Source organism: Zosterops lateralis, assembly GCF_965231275.1.
Source record: "Zosterops lateralis genome assembly, chromosome: 1".
NCBI classification, from domain to species: Eukaryota; Metazoa; Chordata; class Aves; order Passeriformes; family Zosteropidae; genus Zosterops; species Zosterops lateralis.
Window position 1 is genome coordinate 240,494 of NC_139762.1, and position 15,920 is coordinate 256,413.

Consider the following 15,920-nt stretch of genomic DNA (forward strand, 5'->3'; position numbering starts at 1 on the left):
TGTACTGGACAAGGAGATAGTGCTGAGTGATAAAGAGAATGGAATGTTAACATTAACATCTTATCTCCATCAAAAAACTGAAGGAGTTTTCATACATAAGCCCTTCTAATTCCAGTGAGAATTGCTATAACCTAGGCTGTTTATTTCCAAAGCAAAATAGTATGCATTTCTTCTACCACACAATTTACACTACCAGTGAGGTGACCTGTGTGGGCTGTGAAGGGTGAGAAGTCTCCAGTCCAGGTGTGGCAAAACCAAAAGTCCCCTCCAGGCATGCTGTGTACCGGCTGGGAAAACAGACAGGTAGCTACAGGTGGATATTCACCGTGAAGCAACAAGAAGAATGTAAATGGTAGAAAATGAAGATGTGAGTGGCAGATTTGAGCACCTTATTACGGAGATGACCAATGCCCATCCAGCAGATACTGCAGAAGTTTTCCTGGCTGGGAAGAGCTAATTTGAACCTGCACTGAGAAGCATGGAACCCCACAGATCAATAGGCACCTGACAAGAACTAATCATGTTTACTTGTGGCAAATGAAGTAATGAATTATCACAAACAATACTTGCTACTACTACTACTACTACTACTATAACTAATACTCCTTTTAGCAACTGCATCCTCCAATGTCACTTCCTCTGGGCCAGTCCACTCTGCCAGTTCAACATCTTCCCTCCAGCACTAGCACAAACTATCATGGAAGTAATTGGCTATTCAAATGACCACTTTATGCCAGCAGCACCAAGCGGGCATCTTAGGATTTCTTTCACAACATAGCATTTCCCATATGCATTTTCCATCCCCAGAACAAAACACAGACACATCCTTCCTGACTAAAACAGGTCACTTTTCAAAGAGCTAAAACCTACCTGTACCAAACAAGGCAGCTGAACACCTGGAGTCACATCTGTGTAGACCAAGAGGAAGCAAGAAACTTATCCTGTGGAGGGAGCAGGAGACCAGATATTATGTCATGATGAATTAGCAGGAGATGTTCTCATTGACCTTAAGCAGGAACAGCTCTAAGACAGCAGGCTGAGGATGCATTTGGATCCAGCTCTGAAAAGAGAAAGTACATGCTGGGTGAGAGGGAAGTAACATACAATAAAAATAGCATTTCCTAGAACAGCATAAACCCATGTGACACTTCATAAGCAGCACAACTTGGGGGAAAAAAAGAGGGAGGAAAAGAGCAAGAAAGGGAAGAGGAGACTGACATAGCAGTTTGGGACTTCTCTGCAGACTATGCACATAGGTGCATGTCCAGGCTGCCAGAACAGCAGTTTTGCCCAGGCTCTGGCCCATCCATGTGGGCTCTTCAATTTCTCCACAGGACCCAGCTTGTATTTGTGGAGTGACAAAGGTTACTGTTTGCCTATAGCCTGCCAACTTTTTGAGCAGGCTCTGATAAGAACCACAGGGTGGGTAGGATTGGAGTAGGATTGGACCCCTGGAATTTGCCTGTCTCAAGAAGGAAGGGTATCTCCTCACACCTTGGGAAGGTGTTCTCCACCTTGGGAAGGCAGGCCGGTTTAGGAACACTTGCCAAGTCAGCTTGCTTTCATCGTTAAAAAAATCAACTCCTTAACTCAAAATCAGCTCCTACCAGAACACTCCAGCATTTTATCAGGCACTGTTAGCTGCCCCAGTAGGACAGGGAGAGTGTGGCAGACTGGATTAATTAATGATCATACAGATTTAGGGCACAGGCAGGCAGCTTCAGTGCCTGCATGCAATGGTAGGTCCCAAAGAAGACAAACCAGGCTAAGAAGGAAAAGGGACCTGCTCCATGGGAAGAGCTGAGCCAGCTGCACCTGCACATACAAAGCCCTGCTGCTCCTGACAGCTCTGTGCTGTAGCTGATGAAGAAAAGCAGCGTCACAGCAGAACAGGTGTGAGCACCAGCACACAGAGCAATCTCAAGCATAAGCTCACACCTAGACACGCAGATAGAAACAACTGTTCAAAGAATGGATAGGCAAGAAAGAGAATTATGAGCATTGCAGTGCCAGCCTGGGCAGTGGCAGGCAGCAGAGTAGAGCAGGTAACTCCACCAGGGACAGGAACAAGACTCTGCATCTAGTGGGGTCAGGAAAAGGGAAGAACGAAGGGCAAAAAGAAGATAATGGTGAATTCTGCTGAAACAGAGCTGTAGTCAAGGACGGACAGAGCCCAGACACGCAGGGGCTGAGGAAAACACCACAGTGGAGGCAGAGCAAGTGAGAAGGGAGAGTGCATGAGGTACAGAAAGGAACGTTACTGCAGCGCTGAGGAAAAGGAGGAGAGCAAGGGCTGTGTGCTCACCCTGCCTTAGAGGCAAGGCCAGGCTGCAAGTTCCTTCTCACAGGGAGGTCAGGGGGTCCAGCGAGGGAAGACGGGCTCGTTTCGCTGGTGGTGTCCCCATGGGAAACAGCAGATTGTTCATTGCTTCTGAGACAACACCAAGGAAATGGTTATTTTCAGAAGCTGCAGGACCTCCTTGAATGGGTGGTAGAATGAAGCCAGTCTCTCCAAGAAGGGCAGTGCTGACAGCACCAGGCAAGGATAATGCACTCTCTCCCAGATCATGTTAAATGGTGAATGATGTTTCTTGCTCCTCAGTCCCCCATTGCAATTCTGCCTCAGTTTCTCCGAGCAGCATCTTTCACTCAGGGATCCCCCACAGACCACAGTGATGGAGGAAATGGAGAAGAGTTCAGGCTTCAGGGAGCAGGAGGGAGGGAAGGAAGAGCAATCTCCAGCAGCAAACGCCTGGTGCCAAATTGAGATGGTTTGCATGTGTGGGAGGTCAGATATTCCAGGAGGCCACGCAGAGCATCAGTCTCCCACAGACAGGGATCTGTTAGTCCTGAGAGAGTATCCTGGACCATGTACCTCCCTCTGAAGACAGAACTGAGGGCTCTTAGAGCCAGCAAGTCAAATACTCTCTCTCAAGAGCTGCCATCTCCTGTGTGGAGGCTGGTGGTTCCTGCAGCACCAGAGACAGCAGGCAGTTAGAGCAGGGCAGCGCTGGGGGTCTCCAGGTGTTAAGAAGAGAACCCTCCTTCAGAGGATGCATGGCCCGTGTCAGGGCGGGATGGGGACATCCAGAAGAGTGACAGTGTCCCCTCGGTAAAGTCAGTCCCTGCTAAAGGAGACCCTCCCGAGGGGGCCTGCAGCCCTCATTCGGGAGCGCTAAATAAGACTGGGCTCCCCTTTCTGCCCGTCTCCCCGAGAGAGGCGAGTTCTGCAAGGCAGCAAAGCCCCGGGGCTTGTGGGGGACGCGGGACCCGCGCCGGGGCTGCACCGCCTAAAGCCGAGCCCGGGGGAGGATCAGAGAGCGCCACAGCCGCCGGGGTGCTCCAGCCAGGGCTCCACGAGGGAGCGGCGGCGGAGGAAAGAGGCACCGGGTGAGCCCTGAGAGCAGCGCCCGGAGGGAGCAGCAGCGGCGGCGTTTCCCGGGGCCCGTGCCCGGCCCAGGTGTGCCTGCCGTCCCGCAGGTGCCCGGGGCGGGGCAGGGCCGGAGCGGGGGCGCTCACCGTCCCGTCCATGCCCCGCTCTGCCGCGGCCACCGAGCCCGGGGCGCCTGCGCGGCGCTGCGGACACCGGCCGGGACCGTCTGTACAGCGCGTCTCGCCCCGCGCCGGGGAGAGGGTCCCGCTCCGGGAGAGCCCGGCCCTGCCCTGCCCTGCCCCGGGGAGAGGGTCCCGCACCGGGGAGCCCGGCCCCGGCCCCGGCGCTGCTGCTGCGGGGGAAAGGCGGTGCAGCCCCGGCCCCTGCCCCGCTCCCGGCCCCGCGGGGGCGGCGCGGCGTGGGGCTCCTCCCGGGGACAGGTGGGTGCGGCCCCCACACCCTCCCAGCCCCGGGGGCCGCTCCGGCTCTGCCGCCTCGACGGCGCTCGGGAAAGGATGGGCTGGCTTTGGGTCCGCCGCCGGCTCAGTCCCCATCCCCAGCCCCAGCCGCGCCGCCGCTGCCTCCGCCGCCACAGCCGCCCCCTCCTCTCCCCGCACCGCCGCCGGAGCCCCCTTGCTGTGGCAGCCCCTTGCTGTTTGAGCCCCCTGGCCCCCCCCGGCCCCCGCACTCACCGCCGCCCCCTGCCGCCCCCGCCGCCGCCGCGGCCCCGCCGCTCCCGCCGCGCTCCCGGCCCGCCGCCGCAGCCTCCGCGCGCTCCGCAGCGCCGCCTGCCGGCCCCGCGCCGCATCGCCCCCCGGGCCGCGGAGCCCCCGCCCCGCCCGGTGCTGGCCCGGCCCGCACCCAGCACCGAGAACCGAGCACCCAGCACCGCCTGCACCGAGCGCCGCCCGCACCCAACATCGCCCGCACCGAACACTCAGCACCGCCCGCCCAGCACCACCCGCACCCAGAACCGCCCGCCCGCACCGAGCACCGAGCGCCGCCCGGCCCGCGCCCAGCACCGAGCACCCAGCACTGCCTGCACCCAGCACCGAGCACCGCCCGCACCAAACACCGCCCGGCCCGCACCCAGCACCGCCCGCACCCAGCACCGAGCACAGCCCGCACCCAGCGCCGCCCGCACCCAACGCCGCCCGCACCGAACACCCGGCACCGCCCGCACCGAGCACCGAGCACCGCCCGCACCCAGCGGGGCCGGGAGCGCTCCGGTACCGAGCGGGGCTCGCACCCACAGGCAGCGGGCCGGGGTTCACCGGGAGGCGACAGGGGCGGTAGTAGCAGGATGAGAGAGCAAACGGGCCAGGGGAGCTCTGAGACAGGTCCAATCCTTCAAATTCAACAGACCCAGAGCTGCGATCCACCATCCACCATCCGCACCCCTCTCCTTGTGTTCAGGAGCTGCTCACTCCCGGGAGGGTGGTGATGAGGGTACTGGGCCTGGCGGGCCACAGGAGAAGGAAATTTGCTTCTTCAACACTCAGGGGGAGATCTCTGACCTGCACTTTGACAGAGCAATCAGAAGGAATGCTCAGCGTGACTTGCCAAAGCCCTGCACTCCACGAGGAGGAGGAGGGAAGTTTGGACAGTATGAGCACTGACAGCACTGACAGTGAAGACTTTGGGGTGATGCTCCAGGGAGTGAAAGGACTGAGCTCCACCTGCAAGGAGCCAAGCAAACCTGACAGCTTCACATGCTCAAAAACAGTGGATGTCTAAAAGATGAAGTAAAATATTGTAAAGATCACAAGGTGGGTTTAAGTCTCAGTGGGTGTTTTCAAAGAGGGACTGTACATGCTTTTGGCTTTTTCACTGTATTTTCTGTATCACATTTTGAAGCTTTTTTCCGACAGTTATTTGTACCAGCAAAACACTGTCGCAAATGGAAAATGAGTTTCTGTGGTGCCTGTCACCAGAAAATCACCCCTTTGAGAATCCATGAGCAATGGTTCAGCATGCCTGCTGAGAAGATGAGGTAAGTGCCTGTACATCCAGGAAAGAGTTCGGAATGGGAGAGGGTGACTGCCTTGGCCAAAGTACAGGTCTAGGGAATGGTGAACCCTGGGACAGTGGGACATGAAAGCACCTGGTACAGTGGGGTTCAGGCCATGACTCCTGGCTTGAGACCAAGCTGGCACCTGCACATGCTCTGCAGCGCTGTACAGAAAGAATATTTCACAGTGGATGTGTGACAAGGCAGTGCTCAAAGCCAAACAGAAGACAGCAGCTCCTATTAAAAGAACCCTTTGTGCTGGAGTTGAGGATGGAGGGGTATGCTGAGCAAGAATACCTTGCTGTAGCTGGGGAAACGTGCACCTGTTAATGAGAACAACCTGTCCCCTATCTGCTCATCTTATCTGACCAAGAACAACTCAAAAATTTCCGTGAAACAGCTCAGACCATCTGCAAGACCTGGGTTGTACTCTCCAGTGGGCTGGGAATTGGCTCTGCAGCACTTTGGGGTGAAGCAGCTTGTGAGCTGTGACTGGGTGGAGGGGCTGCCCCGACAGACCTGAACTGCTGGTCAGGTTTCCCCCAGAGAGACCACCCTGGGCAGATCCCCCAAGGGAGGTGGGCTACTCCCAGGGGCTGCATGGCAGGGGCACATCATTTATATTCCAGTCTTGGAGAAGACTGATGGGCACCATGATGAGGTACGGTATCTGAGTTCACCACATCTGGGTTTGGGTTTAAGTATACTTGTTAATTTGGGATAAAGTAGCAGCTCTGACACATATGAAAAGGTGGAGAGTCTATTTTTACCTGTTTCTTGAAGTTAAAAATGCAGCTGGGACAGAAGCTTCTTGTGTTGTAACATATGCTACACATCCTTCTCTGGGATCAACAGATTATTTCGACATGATATGTCAGTGTAAAACACACAGTGGATGAAATTACCTTCACAACTGAGGACAAGGAAGAAAAATATCCATTGCTGTGGACCCCAAAGAAAGTGAAGTATACACAAAAGTAAACACACTCAGTGCATGTTGGGGAAAGCACAGACACCACATAAGGGTGTGCATTTCTTCAGGGCTACAAGATCAAACATGACAATCATGGTAATTTCCATGGTAATTAACTTCCTGGCCAGTACATGACCCCACTGCAGTACACAGACTCAGTATCAGGATCCTCACATAGTTCATCATTTTTGGCTGAACTAAAGTGCATCCTTGAAAAAGATCTAGTCATTTTTAGCAAAAGAGACAAAAATGGTAGCACAGAGTCAAATCATAAGCACGCGACTCCTTTACCCTCTCCCTGAGAGTGGCCAACACTGTCTGCCTAGAAAAAAACACAAAAACAGGGTAGACGAAGAGTGCTCCCTCCCTGGCACTTCTCCTAGCTCTTACAGATTTGTAATTCAAAGACCTCCTGTGCCAGAGATGTTGGCTTTGTGCTTAACAGCCTTTGATAGATTTCTCTTTTGCAAATTTCATCCAGTATACAGTGAGTCAGGAAATCTAAGGCCATGAAGGACTTACACTCTACCCACTCACATTCAACAAGTAATTTCACACTTGCCTCCAATAATCTTTGTTACACAAACCAAGTAAATTGTAGCACACTGGAAAAGTTACCACTGTAATTCCACTAGCTACACACTTTCAGCACTGAAAGCGTGTGCCTGTTTTCCTTTGGAATTAATCTGTTGCAATCATGCCTTACCCCTGGGCACCTAAAGGCTGCTTTAGTATCCAGTGTTTTCATTTAGTCCATGTACTCACACACCCTGATCAGATCACTCACACTGTGCTGACAGTAAATAGAATCAGAGGAAGGTTTGGGTTGGAAGAGACTTCTAAAGGCCATCTAACCCCACCCTGCCATACACAGGGACATCTCCAACTTGTAATAACGTCAATAAGGTCACTCCAAGTCCCATTCAACCTTGCCTTGGAGACTTCCATGGATGAGGTTTTTGGGCAACCTGTGCCAGTGCTTTTCCAGCCTGATTTTAAAAATGGTCTCTCTTGCATCTAGTCTGCACTACCCTCTTTTAGTTTAAAACCATTAAACCCAGTTTAAAGCCATTACCCCTTGTCTTACAGCTACAAGAGTTCTGCGTGTCACATTGTAAAATACTTCTTACAATCTTCAGATAAATTTTGTGAACCTCAAATGTTCCTCTTCTTTTCTCTGTTCCCTAGAAGTCTTAAAAATAGGCCGTGTGCTATGCCACCAGGGCCCTTCTTGCTGTCATCAACAGCATCAGTTTCTTCCAGATTGTCTACCTGTAAAGATTTGTTATGTCTTAAATCTATACAGGGCTGGAACAGAGCCTGGATTTTATTGTCTAAAACAGTGGGTCCAAGAAAAATGAAGCTGCTTGCACTTTAATACATTCGATTTCTTTACAAACTTACCTTTTTTTAATATGCAGTCCTCTCTGAAGAAGTGATACACCATCTTCCCCAAGCATTTGACTGTTCTAAGACAAAAGTCTATGTGAAGAGCCTTACTCTGCTCCACACTCTTTTTCACTATTATCTTCTCTTCATTACTTTTTTGCATGTTTTTACATAATCTGCCAGTTTTATTCACAGAGATTGTGTATTTGCTTCCAAATAATCAATTAAGTGTCAAACAACACTGGCTGGAGAACTGTCCCTCAGGTAAAAACCAGAATCCCCTGCTTATGGATTGGGCAGTTCGCTGGCAGTATTTCCTGCCTTTCCCACAGAGCTGGATTGTAAAAAATAAAAGAATCAGCTTCCAGCTTCCCTCAGCTTTCTCCCAAGATACAAGATGCTCTTAAGAATTTTAAGTTCTGTGTAGTGTTGCATCATCACCTGACATGCCCTGACACAGGCAGGGACTTGCCAACAAGTTGGCAACAACTTTCCTGGTTTTTGGGTTACATCCATCAGATCTCACTATCCCATTTCCCGTTATTCTCTTTCTTCTCTAATAAGGACTCACTAATGATTCTTGCTTGCCCTATGTAATCTCAAACCCTTTCCTTTAGCAGCTTGTTTTACATCCCAGACATCCCCACCTGTCACATCCCCTACAGCTCTCAGCCAGCAATTCCTGCATCTCTCACAGATAAATGCTCAGCTTGTTGGCACGACACCCACTGCGTCCCTGTGCAGATCTGCTGCTTACTTAGTTTCTTGCAGCACCCAGTGTCCACTGCCAGTGCTTCCAGGTGTTATACAGAACAATGACCCAAGGAATTCTCCTTGGATATTACACTGTACTGAAACCTGCAATTACAACCTCTGTATCCTCACTGACACCAGGATGTTATTTTTCATGCACCAGAATCTTGCATTAAGGATGAGCTCACCATCCCCAAAGTGAGCAGCATCAGAGTTTTTACCCTGTCCATCTCTGCCGTGGCACATGATCCCACCTGGCAGTGGCTGCATCCCAATGAGACAACCTGAGCACACACAGGCCTGTGCTGCTCACAGGGCAACAGTCAGACCTGGGCTTGCTGCACAAACCCCTTGCCCACCAGACAGTCTCAGCCAGCTCATCATACAGAAATGCCTGTGAGCAGCTCTTGGTCGTGCCCAGCCATTCTGCCACTCATATGGCCTGGCTTTTGTCTAACAGTGAGGCAAGAAATTCTCATGCAAACATCCTTTCTGTCTGACAGCAGGAATGACGAACAGAATTTTCCTGCACTCTTATCATGGCTTTAATGGCAAAAAAAAAAAGAGATCCAGGCCTGCAGGTGGGATCTGCAGGACATGCTGGGTGTGGATCAGAGGCCCACTTGGGGTTCATATCTAAAGGATATGAGATGATGTACACTATTCCATCGTGGTAGCTCTAACACATTATATTTTAAATAGCACCCTATACAGCCTGAGTCTCTTTCCTACTTGAATCATAATGGACCAGGACCTCCTCGTGCAGAACAGCCCACATAATAATAAACAGTTTCCCAGGTAATTCCCTTGTCCTCATTCTGTGAACATGTGCTTAGATAGGTAAAGTTTTATAAAATAAGGGCCTTGTTAACCTTGTAAAATCATGGCTCAGACCTGCTACTTTGGCTAAGTAGAAAAGGACTATGGGAAAGTGACTCATCTGAATTGGAGGTAGAAAAACGAGTTATATAACCATTACATGTTCACATCACAGTGTACCCTGGTTAGTTGAATTACATTTGTTATGCTAAATGGAAGGTAACTGATAACAGCCTAACTGCTTTAAAAGGCCTGGTTTTGGCAATAAAGGGCTCTCCTTTGCACCTGCCTGGGGACTCTGTGTTGCTCAATCTCATACACTTAACAATAAACACACATCCCCATAAGGCATAAGAAAGATCTGTGTTCTTCCCATATAAATGTAACTGAGACACGCCTTACTTGTTAAATAGGGAAATCTGAGATTTCTATCCAAGTTGAACCAATGCTCCTGTCTTTGAACACTTCTTTTAGGCTTTTCTAATTTTTCAGCATCTCTTTTGATGCCAACACCAGACTTTCAGCTCGCTCACCTCACGAGATGAATGCAGCAAATACAACCTCTCTCCTTCAGCAGTGACAAACAGGGTCAGTCACACTTGCCAGCTTATCACATAAATTCACAAGTTCATATCAGGGTTTTGGGCTTTGATTTCTGGGATGTTGGCTGGAGAGATGATGCTGGGAAGGTGAAAAAATAAAAGGATTAGTGGGGTCCTAGTGGATACAAGCTAAGCATAAGCCAACAGCATTCCCTTTGAGCAACAGTGGCCAACAGCATCCTGGGCCTCAGCAGAAGGACTGTGGCCAGCAGGTCAGGGACTTGTCAGCACAAGTGAGACATGCCAGGAGTGCTGTATCCAGTCTGGGCTTCCCAATACAAGACAGACATGGGATACTGGAGTTAGTCCAGTAAAGGGACATGGAAATATTTGTCCTAACAGTGAGACTGCTGGGACTGTTTTGTCTGGAGAACAGGCTCGGGGCAGTCTCATCTGTGTATGTCAGTAATGAGAAAGTGTAAGGAAGACACAAACATCTGCTGCTCTGTGGCCTCCAGTGATGCTGAGAGAAGCAATGGGCACAAATTGAAATGCAAGAAATTTCATTTAAACAGGAGAAAGAAGTTTTGAACTGTAAAAGTTACTATCCACCAGAACATACTGCTGGGAGGGATGACAGTATCTCTATCCCCAAGATACTTAAACTGGAACCACTCTGCAGCTCTGGAAGAGCCAAAACCACCAAAGTGAAAGTGGTTGAATAGCTTTGTCCAGCTAAACCAGACAAGCTGTGTTTATGCTTCCTGAAGAAGTGAAACACAAACGCCCTGAGAGTAGCACAGTCAAGGCAACTTTGTCCAAGTACACAGCTCATACTTACTCTCTCCCTGCACTGCTCAGCAGAATTACATAGCTTTAAGTAAGGTCCATTCTACAGCTTGTTTACCTCCCTCATTCCAGAGGCTGCAAATTTACAAGTGACGACATTACTCTGCCTGGAAAGAAAATTAAATTTATTTAAAAAAAAACCCAAAACAAACCAAACCCCTTCTACTGAAACAGCCTCATTCCATAGCCCATGTGCTTCAGGGTGGGTCTGGGAAAGTCTTCCTCCTCCCTTGACCTCACATACCCTTCACTCATGGCAAGGCTGGGAAGGGGATGGAAAGTGCCAAGTGTTAAGGTGCTGAGAAGCTCTTGATGTTTCTCATCTCTCAAGTGCTGTTGGCCTGTTCCTGCTCAAAGAGGGCCATGGCTAAATGTGAGCGGGATGCAAGTCCTTCCAAGTTACTGAGCACACAGCGGTGGTACAGCTCCTCACTGAGCCGGGGATTGCAGCTTCTCAGTGTGTATTTCTGCACCAACCCCGGCTCCACAGCCCTGAAGAGGTGCAGGCCAGAATAGTGGAGGAAGACATCAAACACCTCCATGCTCTCCAGCACCTCATCTCGGTCCAGGATATCGGCTGCAAGCTTGGTACGGGCTGTCATATAGTCAGAATTATAAAAGCAGGCCTCAGCAAAGGAGTGTCTGTCAAAATGCCCATCTCTCAGGAAGTCAGTGTTGGAGGACGCTGTCTGCTCACCACGGTACACCAGCGCGGGGTTGAACTCCTGGAAATGCACAGGAAAAAAGACCTGCCAGTTGCTGATGGTGTTCATGCGGCAGCGGTTCAGGAACTCCATGTTGATTTCTGTCCAGACGCTGGCCAAGAAAAACAGTGTGTCCACAGGGTGCTTCTTTGAGACTATATCCATGAGCTTCACCTGCGATGGCACCTCTGTTTTAACACTAATCCACGGGATTTTAACTTCTGCATAGCGTTTCTCTAACTCTCCTACCATGGCTTTGACTCCAGCAAAAACATCCACCTGACCAACCCTCTGGGCATCGTAGGGATGGTAGATAAAAAGCAAAGTCAGCAAGGCATTATCATGCGTGTCCAGTGTGTTCATAGCAAACATATCCAGGAAGTTTGCTACAAAATCCAGGTCCTGCACTGTCAAGGGAAGCACCAGCTGCACCCTTGTGGCTTCTGTCACATATGGCATGGGAATAATTTCCACCTTACTTAAGGGTCGTACCAAGCTCACTCGTTTGGCCAGAACACGGCTGTGCCCCTTCTGGGTGGCAGCCTCCAGGAGCAGGTCCAGGGTGTATTCCATGCCCCGCGTGGGGTCGAAGCGCCGGTAGCCGTTGAGCAGCTGCCGCTTGCTGAAGCGGAGCAGGGGCTGGTACAGACGGTTCAGCTGCTCCACAGCTGACTCAATGATTTCACTGACGTCTGCCTTGCTGGCTCCGGAGAGCTCACACTTTGGGGAGCCGTCAGGACAGGAGAAGAGGTGCTGTTCCGTGAAGTAGTCCCAGCTGATTACCTCAAAACGGGACTTTGGAAGGAATGGGGCATTGATGCCCACAGGCCAGGTCACACCCGCCTCACCTGCAGGGGTCAGGGCTGTCAGGTTCCTGATCTGCATCTGTGCAAAGAGAGAGAACAAGCTGATTGCCACTATGTTCTCAAAGAGGTCTAGGCCAGCTCCTCTCCAGGCCCACCTCACTACCTACACCTGTACACGGGTAGTGTCACACCTGGAGTTTTGGGTAACGTGGTATCAGAAGTGCTGTTTCTCAGACAAGGCCTATAGCCTGTGTCTGACTGACAGCTGCTCACAAACAAAAGCAAAGATCTTCCTTCCTCCAGCGTGCTGAAGGAAGTGTGACTCCGTTTGGTCAAGGAGTTTTTGCAGGTATCCCTCACCACATACCTGAAGGTCCTGGATCTCCTGATAGACTCTGTCCAGCTGGATCCTGCTGAACTGTTTGTGCAGTCGGTACATCAGGGTCATGTCAGAAACAGGGTGCACTGCAAGAGCTGCTTGGAACTCCTCTTCTTCCTCCTTCTCTGGTTCGGTATTCTTGGCCAGTTCATAAGTGTGATAATGCTGGCCCTGAAGCAGACAAAACCCAGTAAGACTGGCATGGACCTTGAGTTCACAGAGCAGCTTTTCCTCACTCCAGACACACATCTGCCCCTCTTTCCATACTGACTGCAGTACCCAGAAAATAAATGGGGTAAGTTGTCCCTCCCACCCTGCACTGCATTCCCACTTGCTTCTCAGTACAAACATCCCTTTATCCTGCCTTCAAAAACCTGTTAATCAGCTACTAAGGCTGAAAATTAAATCCCGTGTGGACTCTCTCCCTCAACATCCCAGATGTGATTCTCACCCCCCAAATGCTGCTACAGCACAGAGCCCTTCCTTCCTCTGCAACTCACAGCAGCAGCTCACAAAAAAAGCCACTTGGCTATGCAGTAGAGAAAGAGCAGGATTCTGGGCTTTGTCAGGCTCAGCTAACACAAAACCTGAGCAGGGAGGTAGTACCTGGAGCTGGGAAACACAACTGATGCCAAGGAAATCAATGATGCAACGACCCAGCCACTCGTCTGGGCGCACACTGAGGATCTCATTGCGGCAGCTGTCCAGGTGTGGGTGGAGCTTAAGCAAGAGGCTACGGGACAGCAGGTAGCCAAAGCCCCCGTGACAGTAACGGGCTTGCTCGTCTCCCCCGATGAACTCCTCCGCTCGCCCCAGGTACACGTCTTGGTTAATGCTCAGGTGTGTCACCAGAGCCTTGACCTGCTCGGCCTGGGCATAGGTGTCATCCTGCATGATGTAGAACCAGTCATAGTCAGAACCGAAATGCTGATGGATATAGTTCATGGTCTCATACATGAGCCAAATGGGCCTCTCATCGCCGTGGGCCACCAGCACCATGCCATGGGGCACCTTGGCGCTGCGCAGCCCCGTGAAGTACAGCAGGCGTGGGAAGTGGTGGGCCACTGTCTTGTTCACTGCCACTGCCAGCGTGTTCAGGGTGGCCTTGGAGGTCAGCACGGCCACAAACAGCCTCTCATGGAATCCCAGTTCTGTCTGGATGTAGCGAGTTCTGTAAAGGAAGTACATACCTACATGACAAACAGCTGGAGGAGAAAAAAAATCAAAGAATTATGGTAACTTGGGATAAGTCTTTAACAGCTGGAATCTACCCAGGGCAAAAAAGTCAAGCCTAGTCATAGAGCTTTAAGAGAAAATTCACTAATGAAAATCCCATTTTGTAAAAACACTTGTTTCCATCAAGGCAGCTACAGTCTCACATCTATCTCAGATAGAAAACTGTGCCGGTGCAACTAAAATTAAAATACCACAGAGCTATTTTTGGAGCTTAGCACACAGTGCAGCTTAGCAGGTATGCTCAACAAAAACACAGGAAGGATTGTTGAGGAGTCTCCAGTGCTGGTGGCTGAGGCACACCAGCTGCACACAGGGCACTGGGAGATCCCTGAAGCCCCAGGCCATGAGCCAGCAATGGGTGGTGGTTTTTGGCCTCATAAACGGCATAAAGCCCTGCAGGACCCAATGAACAATGAGAAGACTCCAGACCAAAAACCACCACTGCACCAAGAGGCACATAAAGAAACATATAAAAAGACTACACCGAGACTGTGAGGGTACAAAAGTCCAGAGGTCCCTTTGTTCAGGGTCCCTCTGCAGAGGCACCACCCTGAACTGTTATGATGTTGCTGCACCACAAATGAAAAACACAGAAAAACCAAAGGGACTCTGCTGCAGGAAACCTGGGGCCAAGGAAACTTGTCTGGCAGCATGAGTGTGGAGTGTGGAAGGAGCTGAGCAGGGCACCTGCTGGGTCACCAGAGCTGGAGCTGCAAAGGAGCCTCGGGCCCAGCAGGGACAGCCTAGGGCAGTGTCACTGATGCCCAGAGTGGCTCCCACATGGTCAGGCAGGAAAGTCTCCTTAACACAGACACCACAATTAATTGAGCAAAATTTTCCTAACAAGCAGACCGGTTAAAACAAGTTTAGAAGAATAATTTGGCACGGTCTATTAAATGTGAGTAACAAAACAACCAGAGAATCCCAGAATGGTTTGGAGACTGTTAACACCATTTAGTTCCAACATCCTGCCACAGGTAGAGACATTTTCTACCAGACCAGGTTGCTCCAAGCCTTGTCCAGCCCAACCCTGGACACTTCCAGGGATGGGGCAGCTACAACTTCTCTGGGTAACCTGTGCCAGTGCTTTGCCATCCTCACAGGAAAGACTTTCTTCCTAATATCTAATCTAAACCTACTCCCCTTCAATTTGAAGTCATTCCCCCTTGTCCCGTCCCTCTATGTCCTTGTTAAACAGTCTCTCTCCATCTTTTTTGGCTGCTCCCTTTCTGGTACTGTAAGGTTGCAGCGAGATGACTGTGAAGCTTCTTCTCTCCAGACTGAACAATTGAAATTTTCTCAGCCTTTCCTCCACCCTTCTAATAGTCTTGGTGGCTTCCTCTGGATTCACTCCAATGAGCTGATGTTCTTTTTGAGTTGGGTCCCCAGGGCTGGATACAGCACTGCAGGTGAGGTCTCACCTGAGCGGGGCAGAATCACCCTCCCTGTACTGACAATATTCTAATTCTTCTTAGGCAATTTTGCTGCCTTTTTTCCCCTCAGGTTAATTTCTTGAACGCGCCTCTTGCACCCCTGAAGGTAACAATCTTGGCCATTACCTTGGTGCACCACGGTCTTACTACACGAGTTATTTTAAACAGCAAATATCACCTTGAACCTGTTCGCTCACACCAAGATTTAGAACTCCCCACGAGAATATTTTGTTTGAAGGAAACAGACAAACCATAACTTACCTGAGCACTTTTTTGTAAGGCTTGTTGGGGTCTCTGTAATACGGCACAATCCGGGGCCTGAAGTCCTCGTGGCCCGGGCCCGGCCTCCCCTCCGCCGCCTCAGGCGGAGCCCCCCGGGCGGGCAGCGCGGGCGGGCCCGGCGCCAGGCAGCGCTCCTCAGCCGCGCCGTGGCTCCAGGAGGCGCGCAGGAGGCTGAGGCTGCAGCCCAGGGACAGTCCGAGCAGGAGAGGCAGCGCGGGCCGCAGCGCGCCGAGCACCGCGCCCAAGCGCATCGCGGCGGCTACGGCCAGGCCCAACCCACGGGGCGGCTGCAGGACATGGCGGGCGCGGGGCGCCCGGGCGGCAGCAGCCCCGCGGGACGGCGGCGCAGGGAGTCTATTACCCACAGAGCG

General features: G+C 51.3%; 2 protein-coding genes across 6 annotated transcripts in view; both read right to left on the bottom strand.

Moving 5' to 3' along the window:
* SMARCD3 (SWI/SNF related BAF chromatin remodeling complex subunit D3) overlaps positions 1-10,811 on the bottom strand; it is an 82,670-nt gene extending 71,859 nt beyond the window's left edge. Inside the window, exons 1-4 of one of the 4 annotated variants that reach the window (XM_083875362.1) lie at positions 10,702-10,811; positions 9,852-9,999; positions 2,306-2,969; positions 871-1,060 (exon numbers count right to left, since the gene is read on the bottom strand). The gene's annotated coding sequence lies outside the window, so the exon portion shown is untranslated. Of the gene's footprint in view, positions 1-870; positions 1,061-2,305; positions 2,970-4,065; positions 4,103-4,738; positions 5,929-7,761; positions 8,381-9,851; positions 10,000-10,701 lie in introns of those variants that run through there. The other 3 variants (XM_083875363.1, XM_083875365.1, XM_083875364.1) reach the window with 3 other exon arrangements.
* A 9-nt stretch (positions 10,812-10,820) lies between these two features.
* CHPF2 (chondroitin polymerizing factor 2) lies at positions 10,821-15,800 on the bottom strand (the record flags this gene model as incomplete). 2 transcript variants are annotated; one of them, XM_083875160.1, is made up of 4 exons in its annotated part: positions 10,821-12,298; positions 12,587-12,769; positions 13,205-13,769; positions 15,529-15,800. In XM_083875160.1, the coding sequence occupies 4 exons, from the start codon at positions 15,798-15,800 to the stop codon at positions 11,036-11,038; spliced, it is 2,283 nt and encodes a 760-aa protein (XP_083731286.1). In that variant the 3' UTR covers positions 10,821-11,035. The 2 variants fall into 2 exon arrangements, with proteins under 2 accessions (XP_083731286.1, XP_083731287.1); XM_083875161.1 differs by having other exon boundaries at positions 13,205-13,803; positions 15,529-15,638.
* Positions 15,801-15,920: the final 120 nt, after the last annotated feature.